Genomic DNA, 15,301 nt, shown 5'->3' on the forward strand with positions numbered 1-15,301 from the left:
CTGTTGGGCGATGCGAACATGGGCGAGGGAGCGTCAACAAGGCAGGACTAAAGTTGGGGAAAGCTGAACTTTATGCAAACACTCTGCGCTATCGCAACGCTATTGTCCAAGCAGAGCTCACTATAGCTTCCATACCCTACTTGATTGGATGTTGGTATCTAGCACTACCTTGCCTGCTTGCTAGCACCCACATGAGGGAGAAGCTGGAGCTTTACAGATTGCCGGGTAGAAATGTAAACTACGTTTACGGTGAATGCGGTCTTGGCTAACGCGGGAACATTGCCTTTAAATTTCAATCGCGCTGTAACTTCTGCAATACGGATTGAATAGAGCCCTTAGTTTCTTTGGTAATAACAGAGCGCATGGCCGGCTGGTTAAGAATTCCAATACCGGACGTCAAGCAACTACATGATGGCAGGGAAAGTGGGTCGGATATAAACTTTAGACAAGGAATGTGTGGCGGGAATGGATTCGGTAAGAGTCACAAACACACACGGCACGTCACTGGGTTGCTGTGCTATTAGTCCTATCATGTTGTGCATCCTCCTTAAAACAAATAGCAGAGTGATGCATTCTGCATTTAACACTGAGAAACAGCAGAGACACGTCCACAGACTGTGTACTGTAACAAATGATCCCCTTGTCCAGGAGAAACTGCCATGGTAGGGCTGGCAGTTTAGTTTTGGACATAAGTAAAGAAGCAGGATATACTGTACTGTATTAATGAAAGCCAGAGGAATAACTTCATTCAAAGATACACAAACAGCTAACATTGTGGGACTATCCCTCAGAGGATACAGACCCCAAAACTAATACGTTGAGGAGAGTCTCTCGCCTACAGGATTTCATGTTGCCATTAAAAAATATATATATACATGCGACATTAAAAATACACTTAACAGACATTTTGGCAAATGTGGATCCCCTTGAAGCATGCTTGATAAGACAATGGACTTACATGTCTCGTATTAAAATAGACGTTCAAACAGATGTCAATTCTCAGGACAATATATAACATTCACCGTTTCAAGCTACACTGAAAGTTACTGAGAGGAAAGGTCGTGTGTGGATGCACTGAAACATAACAGTATTACAACAGTATACCGTGCATACACACCACAGTCAAATTACCATAGGAAAAGCATTGATATTCAGGTAAACAGGAGGGCAAAAAACACAACAGCATTCAAATGCTATTCAAATGCAGGATGTACGTTCCACAGTCCATTTGAGTTGTTGCTGTTGTTGTGCTAGATAGCGGTTTGATAACCAATCCACGAAAGCAGCAGTCGTTCTGGAGCCGAAACGTTTCATCTCTGACATCGAACACACCGTGTGTTTTAAAGTTTCTCCCATTACATTTACAAAGAAACAAGCTACTCAGACAAAGCGAAGCTTCACTCCCCAGAGAAAGCAGTTGGAAGTCCAGGTGGCATGTAGCCTATGGATTCTATTTTGGCAATAACAGCACCTCTTATATTTTGGAGAGACATCGTTTAGGTTATTAATATAGACATAATAATAACAACATATAGCTAAATGCATAGCTAAAACATACCACTTAGACTCGAAGGTAATAACATTACACTAAACACAATGTGATTTTATTTTCTATATTCAGTGTTAAGTAAACTAGGTAAGAGATATGAAAACATGGGCCTACATGCAGATTTTAAAATATAGATTTAACACAGAAAGACATTTTGTACAAATTCACTTATATTGGGGGAGTTGAAATCTTGAGTAAATGTAAGGTATGCATTTGCAGTATTTTTCCACTATGTGGCGGCATCTCTCTCTCGCTCTGTGTGTGAGTGACATGTCTTGAATAAAGTGGACAATGTTCTCTCTTCTACACAACCGACAATCATATCTGTTCTACCTAATGGCAGTCTGAATGTTGCAGATAGAAATGGAATGGATAGAGCTGAAACGATTCCCTCTTTTAGACGACAGACAATCATATCTGTTCTACCTAATGGCAGTCTGAATGTTGCAGATAGAAATGGAATGGATAGAGCTGAAACGATTCCCTCTTTTACACGACAGACAATCATAATCTGTACTAGATGATACATTTATATCTGCGTTATGTAACGTTGTACCCTGCTGAGCAGACCCCAGCAGGCTTCTGGCTCCCGACCACTGTTGTTTCCTCCTGGCAGTGTTTGGCTGTATGAATGCCAGAGTACGTAGGACTTCTAGGAAAGTTATCAAAGAGAAGTCATTCATTAATCTGACTACCGGTACTTGAATACGTGAATTGATTGTTCATTTAAATCACATTAGGCTACTTCAGTCATTGGCTCGTGATCTTCCAAGGCCTCCAAAATGAACTATTATAGTAGCTACAGAATGTATTTTACCTGAAGGGACATATCAGGCCAGGCCTGCCTATTGGTAATCATCTGGTTATAGATGGACATCAAACACACCTTCCTCCACTGCCTGGAGATCTTCCTCTACAATCACTGAGAGCGAGAGCGAGCAAGAGAGGAGAGAGAGAGAAAGAGAGAGAAAGAAAGAGACACAGACAGACTCAGAAGAGTTCAGTGACCATGGCTACTACTGTCTACTGTCTCGTCCACCCATGAACATCATTGCATACTCTCCCCATTAGACAAGGGCATTGTTGAACGGAGTTGCACCCCGCTCCCCCCTTGCCCTCAGAACAGCCTCAATTCAGTCTGTTATATCTGGAGTACTTCTCCTGTCTTATCCGGTGTCCTGTGTGAATTTAAGTATGCTCTCTCTAATTCTCTCTCTCTCTTTCTCTTTCTTTCTTTCTCTCTCTCTCTCTCTCTCTCTGTGGACCTGAGCCCTATGACCATTCCTCAGGACTACCTAGCTTGATGACTCCTTGCTGTCCCCAGTCCACCTGGCCATGCTGCTGCTCCAGTTTCAACTGTTCTGCCTGTGGCTATGGAACCCTGGCCTGTTCACCAGATGTGCTACCTGTCCCAGACATGCTGTTTTCAACTCTCTAGAGACATCAGGAGCGGTAGAGATACTCTGAATGATCGGCTATGAAAAGCCAACTGACATTTTACTCCGGGAGGTGCTGACTTGTTGCACCCTCGACAACCACTGTGATTGTTATTATTTGACCCTGCTGGTCATCTATGAACATTTGAACATCTTGGCCATGTTCTGTTATAATCTCCATCCGGCACAGCCAGAAGAGGACTGGCCACCCCTCATAGCCTGGTTCCTCTCTATGTTTCTTCCTAGGTTCTGGCCTTTCTAGGGAGTTTTTCCTAGCAACCGTGCTTCTACATCTGCATTGCTTGCTGTTTGGGGTTTTAGGCTGGGTTTCTGTACAGCACTTTGATATATCAGCTGATGTAAGAAGCTTTATAAATACATTTGATTGATTGATGTATGATTCCTCCGCCCGTTACATTGCTGTGATTTGTGTCACATTTACATTGCAAATCACAGGCTGGTAAGAATGCCCCAAATGTCTTTGTCTGCGTGTCACAACTATTTGGGGAGAAACATTACACACACTTTGAATAGTGAGCATGGTAAAATGAGTGAAAGGGATCCTCGAACAAAACTAACAACGACCCAATCATTCATTTGAACTACATGCTAATGGTGGTCCCGTTTTCAAATGAGATTTTGGACCTGATTTACTAGGCATTTGTGCCAGGCACATTCCAGGGGGACCTGATTTTGAGTGACACCAAATCTGAAGAATCGTGGTCAGATATGGCCATTGTATTAGTGAAACCAGATTGGGGGTTGGAGGGGGTCTCTCACCTGTGTTCTGTAGGCTTGGTGGGGTGTTGGCCAGGGGCGGGAAGCTGTAGGAGCGAGCCTGAAGGGAGGGGGCATGCTCATGGCTGATGCTCTTGGTCCGTTTACGACACTCCACAGCCAGACGACCTCGACACGCCTTGTGACAATTAATTCCACACGCTGTCCGAGGAAGGGAGGGAGAGACGGAGAGAGTGAGTGGGAGAGATGGGTAGAGGAAGAGAGGGTGAGAGAGGGAGAGAAAGAGGAAGAGCGAGAGGGTGAGAGAGGAAGAGAGGGTGAGAGATGAGCAGAGAAAGAGGAGGAGATAGAGGGTGAGAGATGGGCAGAGAAAGAGGAGGGGATAGGTAGAGAGTAAGGGTGAGAAGGAAGATAGGGATAGGGAACAAGGGAAGAATGCAGGATGAGATGGGGAGTAAGGGGTGAAGTATGCGACGTTGAGAAGGAGAGAGAGAAAGTTTGATAGAGAGGGAGGGGTGCAAATAGAATCATTGGGGCAGAGGGAAGAGTGAGTGGTGAGAGGTAGGTGCGCTTACACGCAGTGCAGATACACACACACACACACACAGCCAAACAGACCCTGACAACAGCTGACAACAAAGGACCCTCTAGGAGCAGGGAGAAAAGGGGGAGCAGGGATGTCCAGGGGGTCAGTGAGAGAAATTCAGAGTAATGAAACACATACCTAGATATACACACACACCTATACTCATTCATTTACACACACATATACTCATTCATTTACACACACCTATACTCATTCATTTACACACACCTATACTCATTCATTTACACACACCTATACTCATTAATTTAACACACACCTATACTCATTCATTTAACACACACCTATACTCATTCATTTAACACACACCTATACTCATTCATTTAACACACACCTATACTCATTCATTTAACACACACCTATACTCATTCATTTAACACACACCTATACTCATTCATTTAACACACACCTATACTCATTCATTTACACACACGCTCAGTAAAACGTCAGCATCAGCGAAAGTTAGTTTTAACAAATGTATTCTCTCCCATATACCATCCAGACTGATCGAGCCTCCACACACTCTCTCTCTGTCACACACACACACAGTCAGACACTCATCACTACTGTTCTGCGCCAATTCATTTCAATTATCCGCTGCCACCGCCTCCCCCAATCGGTGACTGGGGCCAACGATGGTAATGGAAATGAATGGCTGGGACTTCTCCTTTAATTCCACACAAGGCCCACAGCAGAGTAGAGCAGCCTGGTACACTCACAACCGGACTCACACCCAGCACCCTAAATAGCACCCTATTCCCTAAGATGTGCACTACTTTTGACCAGGGCCCATAGTGCTCGGGATAAAAATAGTGCACTACATAGGGAATAGGGTTCCATTTGGTACCCTAACCTGAGAGACAGACACAGTCTACTGAGTGTAGTACAGACAGAGTGCAGGTGTACGCTTAAAGGCGAGTTGGAGCTAATGGAAGTCTGCCATGTGACTCATCCCAATGTCAACACATGGTCAGACTACCTTACATTATCCTCATTCAGGGCTCCCAATGTCAACACATGGTCAGACTACCTTACATTATCCTCATTCAGAGCTCCCAATGACAACACATGGTCAGACTACCTTACATTATCATCTTTCAGGGCTCCCAATGACAACACATGGTCAGACCACCTTACATTATCCTCATTCAGGGCTCCCAATGACAACACATGGTCAGACTACTTTACATTATCCTCTCTCAGGGCTCCCAATGACAACACATGGTCAGACCACCTTACATTATCCTCATTCAGGGCTCCCAATGACAACATGGTCAGACTACCTTACATTATCCTCTTTCAGGGCTCCCAATGTCAACACATGGTCAGACTACCTTACATTATCCTCAGTCAGGGCTCCCAATGACAACACATGGTCAGACTACCTTACATTATCCTCTTTCAGGGCTCCCAATGTCAACACATGGTCAGACTACCTTACATTATCCTCAGTCAGGGCTCCCAATGACAACACATGGTCAGACTACCTTACATTATCCTCATTCAGGGCTCCCAATGACAACACATGGTCAGACTACCTTACATTATCCTCTTTCAGGGCTCCCAATGACAACACATGGTCAGACTACCTTACATTATCCTCATTCAGGGCTCCCAATGACAACACATGGTCAGACTACCTTACATTATCCCAGTATCTCCCAATAACAACACATTTAATGATGATCCTTTGTGCTCTGTTCAAGTGTTGACATAGGGAGCCCTGTAAGCAGATAATGTCATGTACTCTGTTATATTTGCCATGGTTTCCATGCCGTTGACATTAAGCTCAAAGCCACCTTCGGTTTGAGTGATGATTGTTTGCAATCGATGATGACAAAGGGAATTGGTAATTCAATGGCGCCATGTGCGGAAGAATTCATAAAAAATGTATTTCATAGACATGTTGGGGCAGAATGATTTTATTTATTTATTTCATAGACATGTTGGGGCAGAATTATTTTATTTATTTATTTCATAGAGATGTTGGGGCAGAATGATTTTATTTATTTATTTCATAGACATGTTGGGGCAGAATGATTTTATTTATTTATTTCATAGACATGTTGGGGCAGAATGATTTTATTTATTTATTTCATAGACATGTTGGGGCAGAATGATTTTATTTATTTATTTCATAGACATGTTGGGGCAGAATGATTTTATTTATTTATTTCATAGACATGTTGGGGCAGAATGATTTTATTTATTTATTTCATAGACATGTTGGGGCAGAATGATTTTATTTATTTATTTCATAGACATGTTGGGGCAGAATGATTTTATTTATTTATTTCATAGACATGTTGGGGCAGAATGATTTTATCTATTTATTTCATAGACATGTTGGGGCAGAATGATTTTATCTATTTATTTCATAGACATGTTGGGGCAGAATGATTTTATTTATTTATTTCATAGACATGTTGGGGCAGAATGATTTTATTTATTTATTTCATAGACATGTTGGGGCAGAATGATTTTATTTATTTATTTCATAGACATGTTGGGGCAGAATGATTTTATTTATTTATTTCATAGACATGTTGGGGCAGAATGATTTTATTTATTTATTTCATAGACATGTTGGGGCAGAATGATTTTATCTATTTATTTCATAGACATGTTGGGGCAGAATGATTTTATCTATTTATTTCATAGACATGTTGGGGCAGAATGATTTTATCTATTTATTTCATAGACATGTTGGGGCAGAATGATTTTATCTATTTATTTCATAGACATGTTGGGGCAGAATGATTTTATTTATTTATTTCATAGACATGTTGGGGCAGAATGATTTTATCTATTTATTTCATAGACATGTTGGGGCAGAATGATTTTATTTATTTATTTCATAGACATGTTGGGGCAGAATGATTTTATTTATTTATTTCATAGACATGTTGGGGCAGAATGATTTTATCTATTTATTTCATAGACATGTTGTAGCTATTTGAACTATTCAAGTTAGATAAATGTATTGATACTCTTACCTTTACACTTGTATCCCTGTTTGTAGAAGCCCCATATCTGGAGAGAGAGAGAGAGAGAGAGGTCATTTGTCACTTCTTTTCATGAGATTCTTGGAACATGAAGGAGACAGAGGGAGGTGGGGGAAATGACAGATGAAGGCAGAGTAACAAGGAGGAAAGAGAGAGAAGAGGATGAAAAATATAGAGGAGGAGCAGGTGGTTGTGGGGAGAGAGAGAGGGAGAGGTAGAGAGAGAGGGAGAGGTAGAGAGAGAGGGAGAGGTAGAGAGAGAGGGAGAGGTAGAGAGAGAGGGAGAGGTAGAGAGAGAGACAGGTAGAAAGAGAGAGTGACGGCTGGAAAAAAAGAGAGACATGTCGGTAAACTTTCCAAATGTCGACAAAACAAATTACGCTACACAAGGTGAGCTGTTTTTGTGTCTGTAAAATGAATTATGCAGGAAATCAAATATTGATATAATAATCATCACATCAAAATCACGCGATGATATTGTGTGGTCAACCCACTACGACTGAGGCAAGCATGCAGTTTATTAGGCTCCAGATGAAATACGTTACGATGAACTTTACAGGATGGTGAAAGTGCTTGCTTGAAGCTAGATGCTCCTTTATAATTAATATCAGGGGTCTTATTTAAAATGTATTTTAATTGAACCTTTATTTAACTAGGCAAGTCAGTTAACAACAAACTCTTATTTACGATGACGGCCTACCCCAGCCAAACCTTCCCATAACCCTTATAGCTGTAGGCTATACCCTCACTATCTGGTAGCTGTAGCCCAAACCTTCCCATAACCCTAAGACGCTGGGCCAATTGTGCGCTGCCCTATGGGACTCCAGGATCACGGCCGGTTGTGATACAGCCCGAGATCTGTAGTAATGCAACTAGCACTGAGATGCAGTGCCTTAGACCGCTGCGCCACTCAGTAAGGTTATTCTGGTGACACGATCATCAATTGGCTGTCGTAAAGACAACAGCTTTTTTTGTCCATAATAATCTCATTATGTAGGCTATACCCTCACTGTATCTGTTAGCTGTAGACTATACCCTCACTGTATCTGTTAGCTGTAGACTATACCCTCACTGTATCTGGTAGCTGTACCCTCACTGTATCTGTTAGCTGTAGACTATACCCTCACTGTATCTGTTAGCTGTAGACTATACCCTCACTGTATCTGGTAACTGTAGACTATACCCTCACTGTATCTGGTAGCTGTAGACTATACCCTCACTGTATCTGTTAGCTGTAGACTATACCCTCACTGTATCTGTTAGCTGTAGACTATACCCTCACTGTATCTGGTAACTGTAGACTATACCCTCACTGTATCTGGTAGCTGTAGACTATACCCTCACTGTATCTGTTAGCTGTAGACTATACCCTCACTGTATCTGTTAGCTGTAGACTATACCCTCACTGTATCTGTTAGCTGTAGACTATACCCTCACTGTATCTGTTAGCTGTAGACTATACCCTCACTGTATCTGGTAACTGTAGACTATACCCTCACTGTATCTGTTAGCTGTAGACTATACCCTCACTGTATCTGTTAGCTGTAGACTATACCCTCACTGTATCTGGTAACTGTAGACTATACCCTCACTGTATCTGGTAGCTGTAGACTATACCCTCACTGTATCTGTTAGCTGTAGACTATACCCTCACTGTATCTGTTAGCTGTAGACTATACCCTCACTGTATCTGTTAGCTGTAGACTATACCCTCACTGTATCTGTTAGCTGTAGACTATACCCTCACTGTATCTGGTAGCTGTAGACTATACCCTCACTGTATCTGGTAGCTATACCCTCACTGTATCTGTTAGCTGTAGACTATACCCTCACTGTATCTGGTAGCTGTAGACTATACCCTCACTATATCTGTTAGCTGTAGGCTGTACCCTCACTGTATCTGGTAACTGTAGACTATACCCTCACTGTATCTGGTAACTGTAGACTATACCCTCACTGTATCTGGTAGCTGTAGACTATACCCTCACTGTATCTGTTAGCTGTAGACTATACCCTCACTGTATCTGGTAGCTGTACCCTCACTGTATCTGGTAGCTGTAGACTATACCCTCACTGTATCTGGTAGCTGTACCCTCACTGTATCTGTTAGCTGTAGGCTATACCCTCACTGTATCTGGTAGCTGTACCCTCACTGTATCTGTTAGCTGTAGGCTGTACCCTCACTGTATCTGGTAGCTGTACCCTCACTGTATCTGGTAGCTGTAGACTATACCCTCACTGTATCTGTTAGCTGTAGGCTGTACACTCACTGTATCTGGTAGCTGTAGACTATACCCTCACTGTATCCGGTAGCTGTAGGCTATACCCTCACTGTATCTGGTAGCTGTAGACTATACCCTCACTGTATCTGGTAGCTGTAGACTATACCCTCACTGTATCTGGTAGCTGTAGACTATACCCTCACTGTATCTGTTAGCTGTAGGCTATACCCTCGCTGTATCTGTTAGCTGTAGACTATACCCTCACTGTATCCGGTAGCTGTAGGCTAGAGTGCACGTGCCAAGACCAGAGTGGGCACATTCACTATATAACACAACATTTTAGAGTTGAAAATGCGATGAAAACCACTGTAATTATAGCCTGTATTTATGGCTTGTATTTTTTTTTTTTTCGGTACATGGGAATTTAACCGCAAAAGTTATTATATGTGCACTATTTTTATCCGCACCGAGTTAATTTGATGGAAACACTTCTCTGGTAAAAAAAAAAACATTCAAAAATGCAGATTTTCAAACATTCGGATGAAAATCTGTCAACAATTGGACGGAAACCGAGCAACTGATAGGAAGTGTGAGAGAGAAAGAGAAAATGAGCATTAGAGGTAGAAAGAGAGAGGAGGAAGAGAAGGGAGGTGGTGGGAGAGTGAGATCAAGCAGGCACTAGGAGCCCACCGCGGGGGAACAATGGCATGAAAGACTGGTCCAGGAGATCACAGCCACACCAGAGATCTGAGGACAGAGAATACCCCGACCCCACACACACACACACACACGGACGGACACACACATGGAAGGACACACACATGGACGGACACACACATGGACGGACACACACATGGACGGACACACACATGGACGGACACACACATGGAAGGACACACAAATGGACGGACACACACATGGACGGACACACACATGGACGGACACACACATGGACGGACACACACATGGACGGACACACACATGGACGGACACACACATGGAAGGACACACACACACACACACATACAGCAGGGACCGACAAACGAACACAAACAAGCCTCGGTGGCACCAAAACACTGACCAGATATGACTTCAAAGAGTATACATTTTCTTTCCTAAACTAGACCAACAGGACATAAAAACCTCTCATCAGTCAGACACCAAGAACAAGGGCTACATCCCACATCCACAGGCATGGCTTTGTAGAGAACTAAACACCAATCCTTACAACTGACCCCTTGTATAACCAATATCTCTAGCCCCTAGAGCATAACAACACTCTCTCCCTCCCTGGCTACATACCAAATGGGCCCTGGTCAAATATAGGGAAGAGGAGGCCAGTTGGGATTGCACTGTCCTTCTATCTCCCAGCGTTGAACTACACAGTGAGTACCAAGACCCATTCACAGGAAGCTTCAGTAAGTATGTGATGAGACTACAGCGGTGGTTGTCAGAGAGACATTAAAACAATGTTGGATTGTGAAGAGAAGTCTGATCCACTCCATAACGGTGGCGATTGGCTTGTTTTTTCCAGTGCAGAAAAATGGGAAGTTGAATTGTTATGTTTGACCCGAAGCCAACAGCCAACAGGAAAGCAGGCAGGCAGGCAGGAAGTAGCTGGTGGCCCTGTCGCTCTGCCACACACTGTTACCGAGCTAATCTTTTCTCCCTCCCTCCGTTTCATTTTTTATTAAAATTTTCCCAGAAGGGCTTGGAAATTCCACTTAGATCCCTTGTGTGAATCATCAGTGTGTGTAGAAGGTGGGGGTGGGGGTAGGGGTGGTGGGGGTGGGGTAAGTGTGTTTTTCTTTTTTTTTGAGAGAGAGAAAGAGTGTGTATGAGTCAGACGCTGTGTGTGTTTGTTGATGTTGCTGCAGCTCATCTCTCTCTTTCTGTGCACCTGTTGGAGCGGTCACCCAGTCACCTCAGTATAAAGCCATCACTGGCTCTCATTACACACTCTGCTGACTCACTGGCCATGTGTGAGGCAACAGAGAGTTCCTCTGAAGAACTCAGACACCACTCGGTCTGTCTCCTCACACAAGCACATGAAAAACCAGGCTTGTCAAGGACCCAATTACCTGCCTACTGTGTTACCTCACCATCCCAGTGCTGTATCTCCAAATAATTGGCATGGCCCCTAGACCAGACCCAATATTAATACAGAATAATAAATGCGGTTACAGTCCAGAACTTTCATAAAAATATGTCAGTATACTCCAAGCGACAGGGCGTGTCCATTCATTTTTTTTTTTCATTTAACCTTTATTTAACTAGGCAAGTCAGTTGAGAACAAATTCTTATTTTACAATGACGGCCTACACCAGCCAAACCCTTCCCTAACCCGGACAGCGCTGGGCCAATTGTGCACCGCCCTATGGGACTCTCGATCACGGCCGGTTGTGATACAGCCCGGGATCGAACCAGGGTCTGTAGTGACGCCTCTAGCACTGAGATGCAGTGCCTTGGACCGCTGTGCCACTCGAGAGCCATCAATGGTCATCAATGACATTCTGTCCAAACGGCCCTTTCACCAATCAATTGAATCAATCCAAAAATGCATTGAAGACAGTAGGGAATAGTAGAGGAATAGAGATCTATACAAAATCCTAGCAATTTTGACCAAGGCTCTCTATTGTGATTTAAATCATCTATTTTAAGACATTGTGGTAATTGGTCTGTATGAGTCTGCATTGTACTTTAGAGGGAGGATGGATGGTCAAACTACCATTTACTACCAAGATGGCGTAGCAGTCAATCGTCTTTGTCCCTTGTATATATCTCTTTACATATTTTTCTTTGCATATCTTTTTAAAATATTTTCCTAAACCTCAACTTCTAAATACTCTCCTGCAACCCGCCTCACCCAATGTGGTGTGGATCTGCTTTTTTTTCTAAAGTATTTATATTTACTTTGGAATACCTCAACTGAAGCTAGCCAGCTAACTACCTACCAGCTATCAGTCAGCAAACCATTGCTAGCGGTCATCAGCTAACCTCTAGCTCGGAAAGCTCACACCAGTTCGAACAACGTGACTCAAACCAGAGCATAACGGACCTATTTCTCTCCATATCCCCGGATTCCTACCGCAAACTCTGAAGATTTTCATCTGGATCTTCGCAACTAGCTAACTGCAATCCCGGGTGACCACTCCTGGCTAACGTTTCCATCCCGGAGCAAGCACCAATTAGCCTGAAGCTAGCCCGGCCAGGGCTCCTGTTCTACCACCGAAGCCCACTCCCGGGCTACAATATCTAGACCCCTTCTACTGCCGGTACAGGACACGGAACCCCGCTGATCCTCTACGACTGGAATACCGACATAATCTGCCCAAGGATTCCAACAAGCCCCACAGGCGCAACGCCCGCTGAAGAAGGCCCATTCTGCTAACCTGCTAGGCATGCTAGCTACCTAGAGCTACCTGGAACCCTACTAATTCCACGACTGGTCTATCGACGTCACCGCACGAAGAGGCAAAAACAGACTTACCCCCATCTGCTAACTGCCAGCTTGCCTGCCCCGGTCTGCTAACTGCTAGCTTTCCTGCCCCGGTCTGCTAACTGCAAGCCCCTGCTAACTGCTTGCTTGCTAACCCGGTCTGCAAACAGCTAGCTTGCCAGCCCCGGTCTGCTAACTGCTAGCTTGTTTAGCCCCGGCCTACTAACTGTTAGCATCGGCCTGCTAACTGTCTGAATCGCCGCGTCCCCAATCAGCCCAACAACTCACTGGACCCATATGTTCACTTGGCTACGCATGCCTCTCTCTAATATCAATATGCCTTGTCCATTACTGTCCTGGTTAGTGATTATTGTCTTATTTCACTGTAGAGCCTCTAGCCCTGCTCAATATGCCTTAACCAACCATGTTGTCCCACCTCCTACATATGCAATGACATCACCTGGTTTAAACGTCTCTAGAGACTTTCTCTCTCATCATCACACAATGCCTAGGTTTACCTCCAATGTACTCACATCCTACCTTACCTTTGTCTGTACGCTATGCCTTGAATCTATGCTATCGTTCCCAGAAACCTGCTCCTTTTACTCTCTGTTCTGAACGTGCTAGACGGCCAGTTCGTATAGCCTTTAGCCATACTCGTATCCTACTTCTCCTCTGTTCCTCTGGTGATGTAGAGGTTAATCCAGGTCCTGCAGTGCCTAGCTATACTCCCCAGGTGCTCTCATTTGTTGACTTCTGTAACCGTAAAAGCCTTGGTTTCATGCATGTTAACATTAGAAGCCTACTCCCTAAATTTGTTTTATTCACTGCTTTAGCACACTCTGCCAACCCGGATGTCTTAGTCGTGTCTGAATCCTGGCTTAGGAAAACCACCAAAAACCCTGAAATCTCCATCGTTAACAAAAAACAATTCCACCAAGATAGAACTGCCAAAGGGGGCGGTGTTGCAATCTACTGCAAAGATAGTAATACAGAACTCTGCAGGCTATCCAAGTCTGTACCCAAACATTTCGAGCTTCTACTTCTAAAAATTCACATTTCAAGAAATCAGTCTCTCACTGTTGCCGCTTGCTATAGACCTCCCTCTGCCCCCAGCTGTGCCCTCGATACCATATGTGAATTGATTGCCCCCCCCATCTATCTTCTGAGCTCGTGCTACTAGGTGACCTAAACTGGGACATGCTTAACACCCCGGCCATCCTACAATCTAAGCTTGATGCCCTCAATCTCACACAAATTACCAATGAACCTACCAGGTACAACTCCAAATCTGTAAACACGGGCACCCTCATACATGTCATCCTAACTAACTCGCGCTCCAAATACACCTCTGCTGTTTTCAAGATCTCAGCGATCACTGCCTCATTGTCTGCATCCGTAATGGGTCTGCAACCAAACGACCACGCCTCATCACTGTCAAACGCTCCCTAAAACACTTCTGCAAGCAGTACTTTCTAATTGACCTGGTAGGTGTATCCTGGAATGACATTGACCTCATCCCGTCAGTAGATGATGACTGGCTATTCTTTGAAAGTGCCTTCCCCACCATCTTAAATAAGCATGCCGCATTCAAAAATTTTAGAACTAGGAATAGATATAGTCCTTGGTTCACTCCAGACCTGTCTGCCCTTGACCAGCACATGCTAATGCATTCTGCATTAGCATCGAATAGCCCCCGTGATATGCAACTTTTCAGGGAAGTTAGGAACAAAGTAGTTAGGAAAGCTAAGGCTAGCTTTTTCAAACAGAAATTTGCATCCTGTAGTACTAACTCAAAATAGTTCTGGGACACTGTAAAGTTCATGGAGAATAACAGCACCTCCTCCCAGCTGCCCACTGCTCTGAGGCTAGGAAACACTGTCACCACCGATAAATCCACTATAATTGAGAATTTCAATAAGCATTTCTCTACAGCTGGCCATGCTTTCCACCTGGCTACCCCTACTCCGGTCAACTCCTCGGCACCCTCCACAGCAACCCGCCAAAGCCCCCACCATTTCTCCTTCACCCAAATTCAGATAGCTGATGTTCTGAAAGAGTTGCAAAATCTGGACCCCTACAAATCAGCCAGGCTAGACAATCTGGAACCTCTCTTCCTAAAATTATCTGCCAAAATTGTTGCAACCCCTATTACTAGCCTGTTCAACTGAGATCTGAGATTTCCAAAGATTGGAAAGCTGCCACGGTCATCCCCCTCTTCAAAGGGGGTGACACTCTAGACCCAAACTGCTACAGACCTATATCTATCCTACCCTGTCTTTCTAAGGTCTTCGAAAGCCAAGTTAACA

At 43.8% G+C, this 15,301-nt stretch overlaps 1 protein-coding gene across 4 annotated transcripts in view; it reads right to left on the reverse strand.

Annotated features, from left to right (window-relative positions):
* Nucleotides 1-701: 701 nt before the first annotated feature.
* Nucleotides 702-15,301, reverse strand: part of LOC110500698 (RAS guanyl-releasing protein 2) — a 65,355-nt gene continuing 50,755 nt past the window's right edge. For all 4 annotated transcript variants that reach the window (XM_036958146.1, XM_036958147.1, XM_036958145.1 and 1 more), the window contains 4 exons: nucleotides 7,324-7,360; nucleotides 3,766-3,924; nucleotides 2,367-2,471; nucleotides 702-2,201 (listed from right to left, as the gene is read on the reverse strand). In XM_036958146.1, the coding sequence (XP_036814041.1) occupies nucleotides 2,413-2,471; nucleotides 3,766-3,924; nucleotides 7,324-7,360 (255 nt within the window). In that variant the 3' untranslated portion in view covers nucleotides 702-2,201; nucleotides 2,367-2,412. The remainder of the gene's footprint in view (nucleotides 2,202-2,366; nucleotides 2,472-3,765; nucleotides 3,925-7,323; nucleotides 7,361-15,301) is intronic.

This window comes from Oncorhynchus mykiss, chromosome 21 (genome assembly GCF_013265735.2).
Source record: "Oncorhynchus mykiss isolate Arlee chromosome 21, USDA_OmykA_1.1, whole genome shotgun sequence".
NCBI classification, from domain to species: domain Eukaryota; kingdom Metazoa; phylum Chordata; class Actinopteri; order Salmoniformes; family Salmonidae; genus Oncorhynchus; species Oncorhynchus mykiss.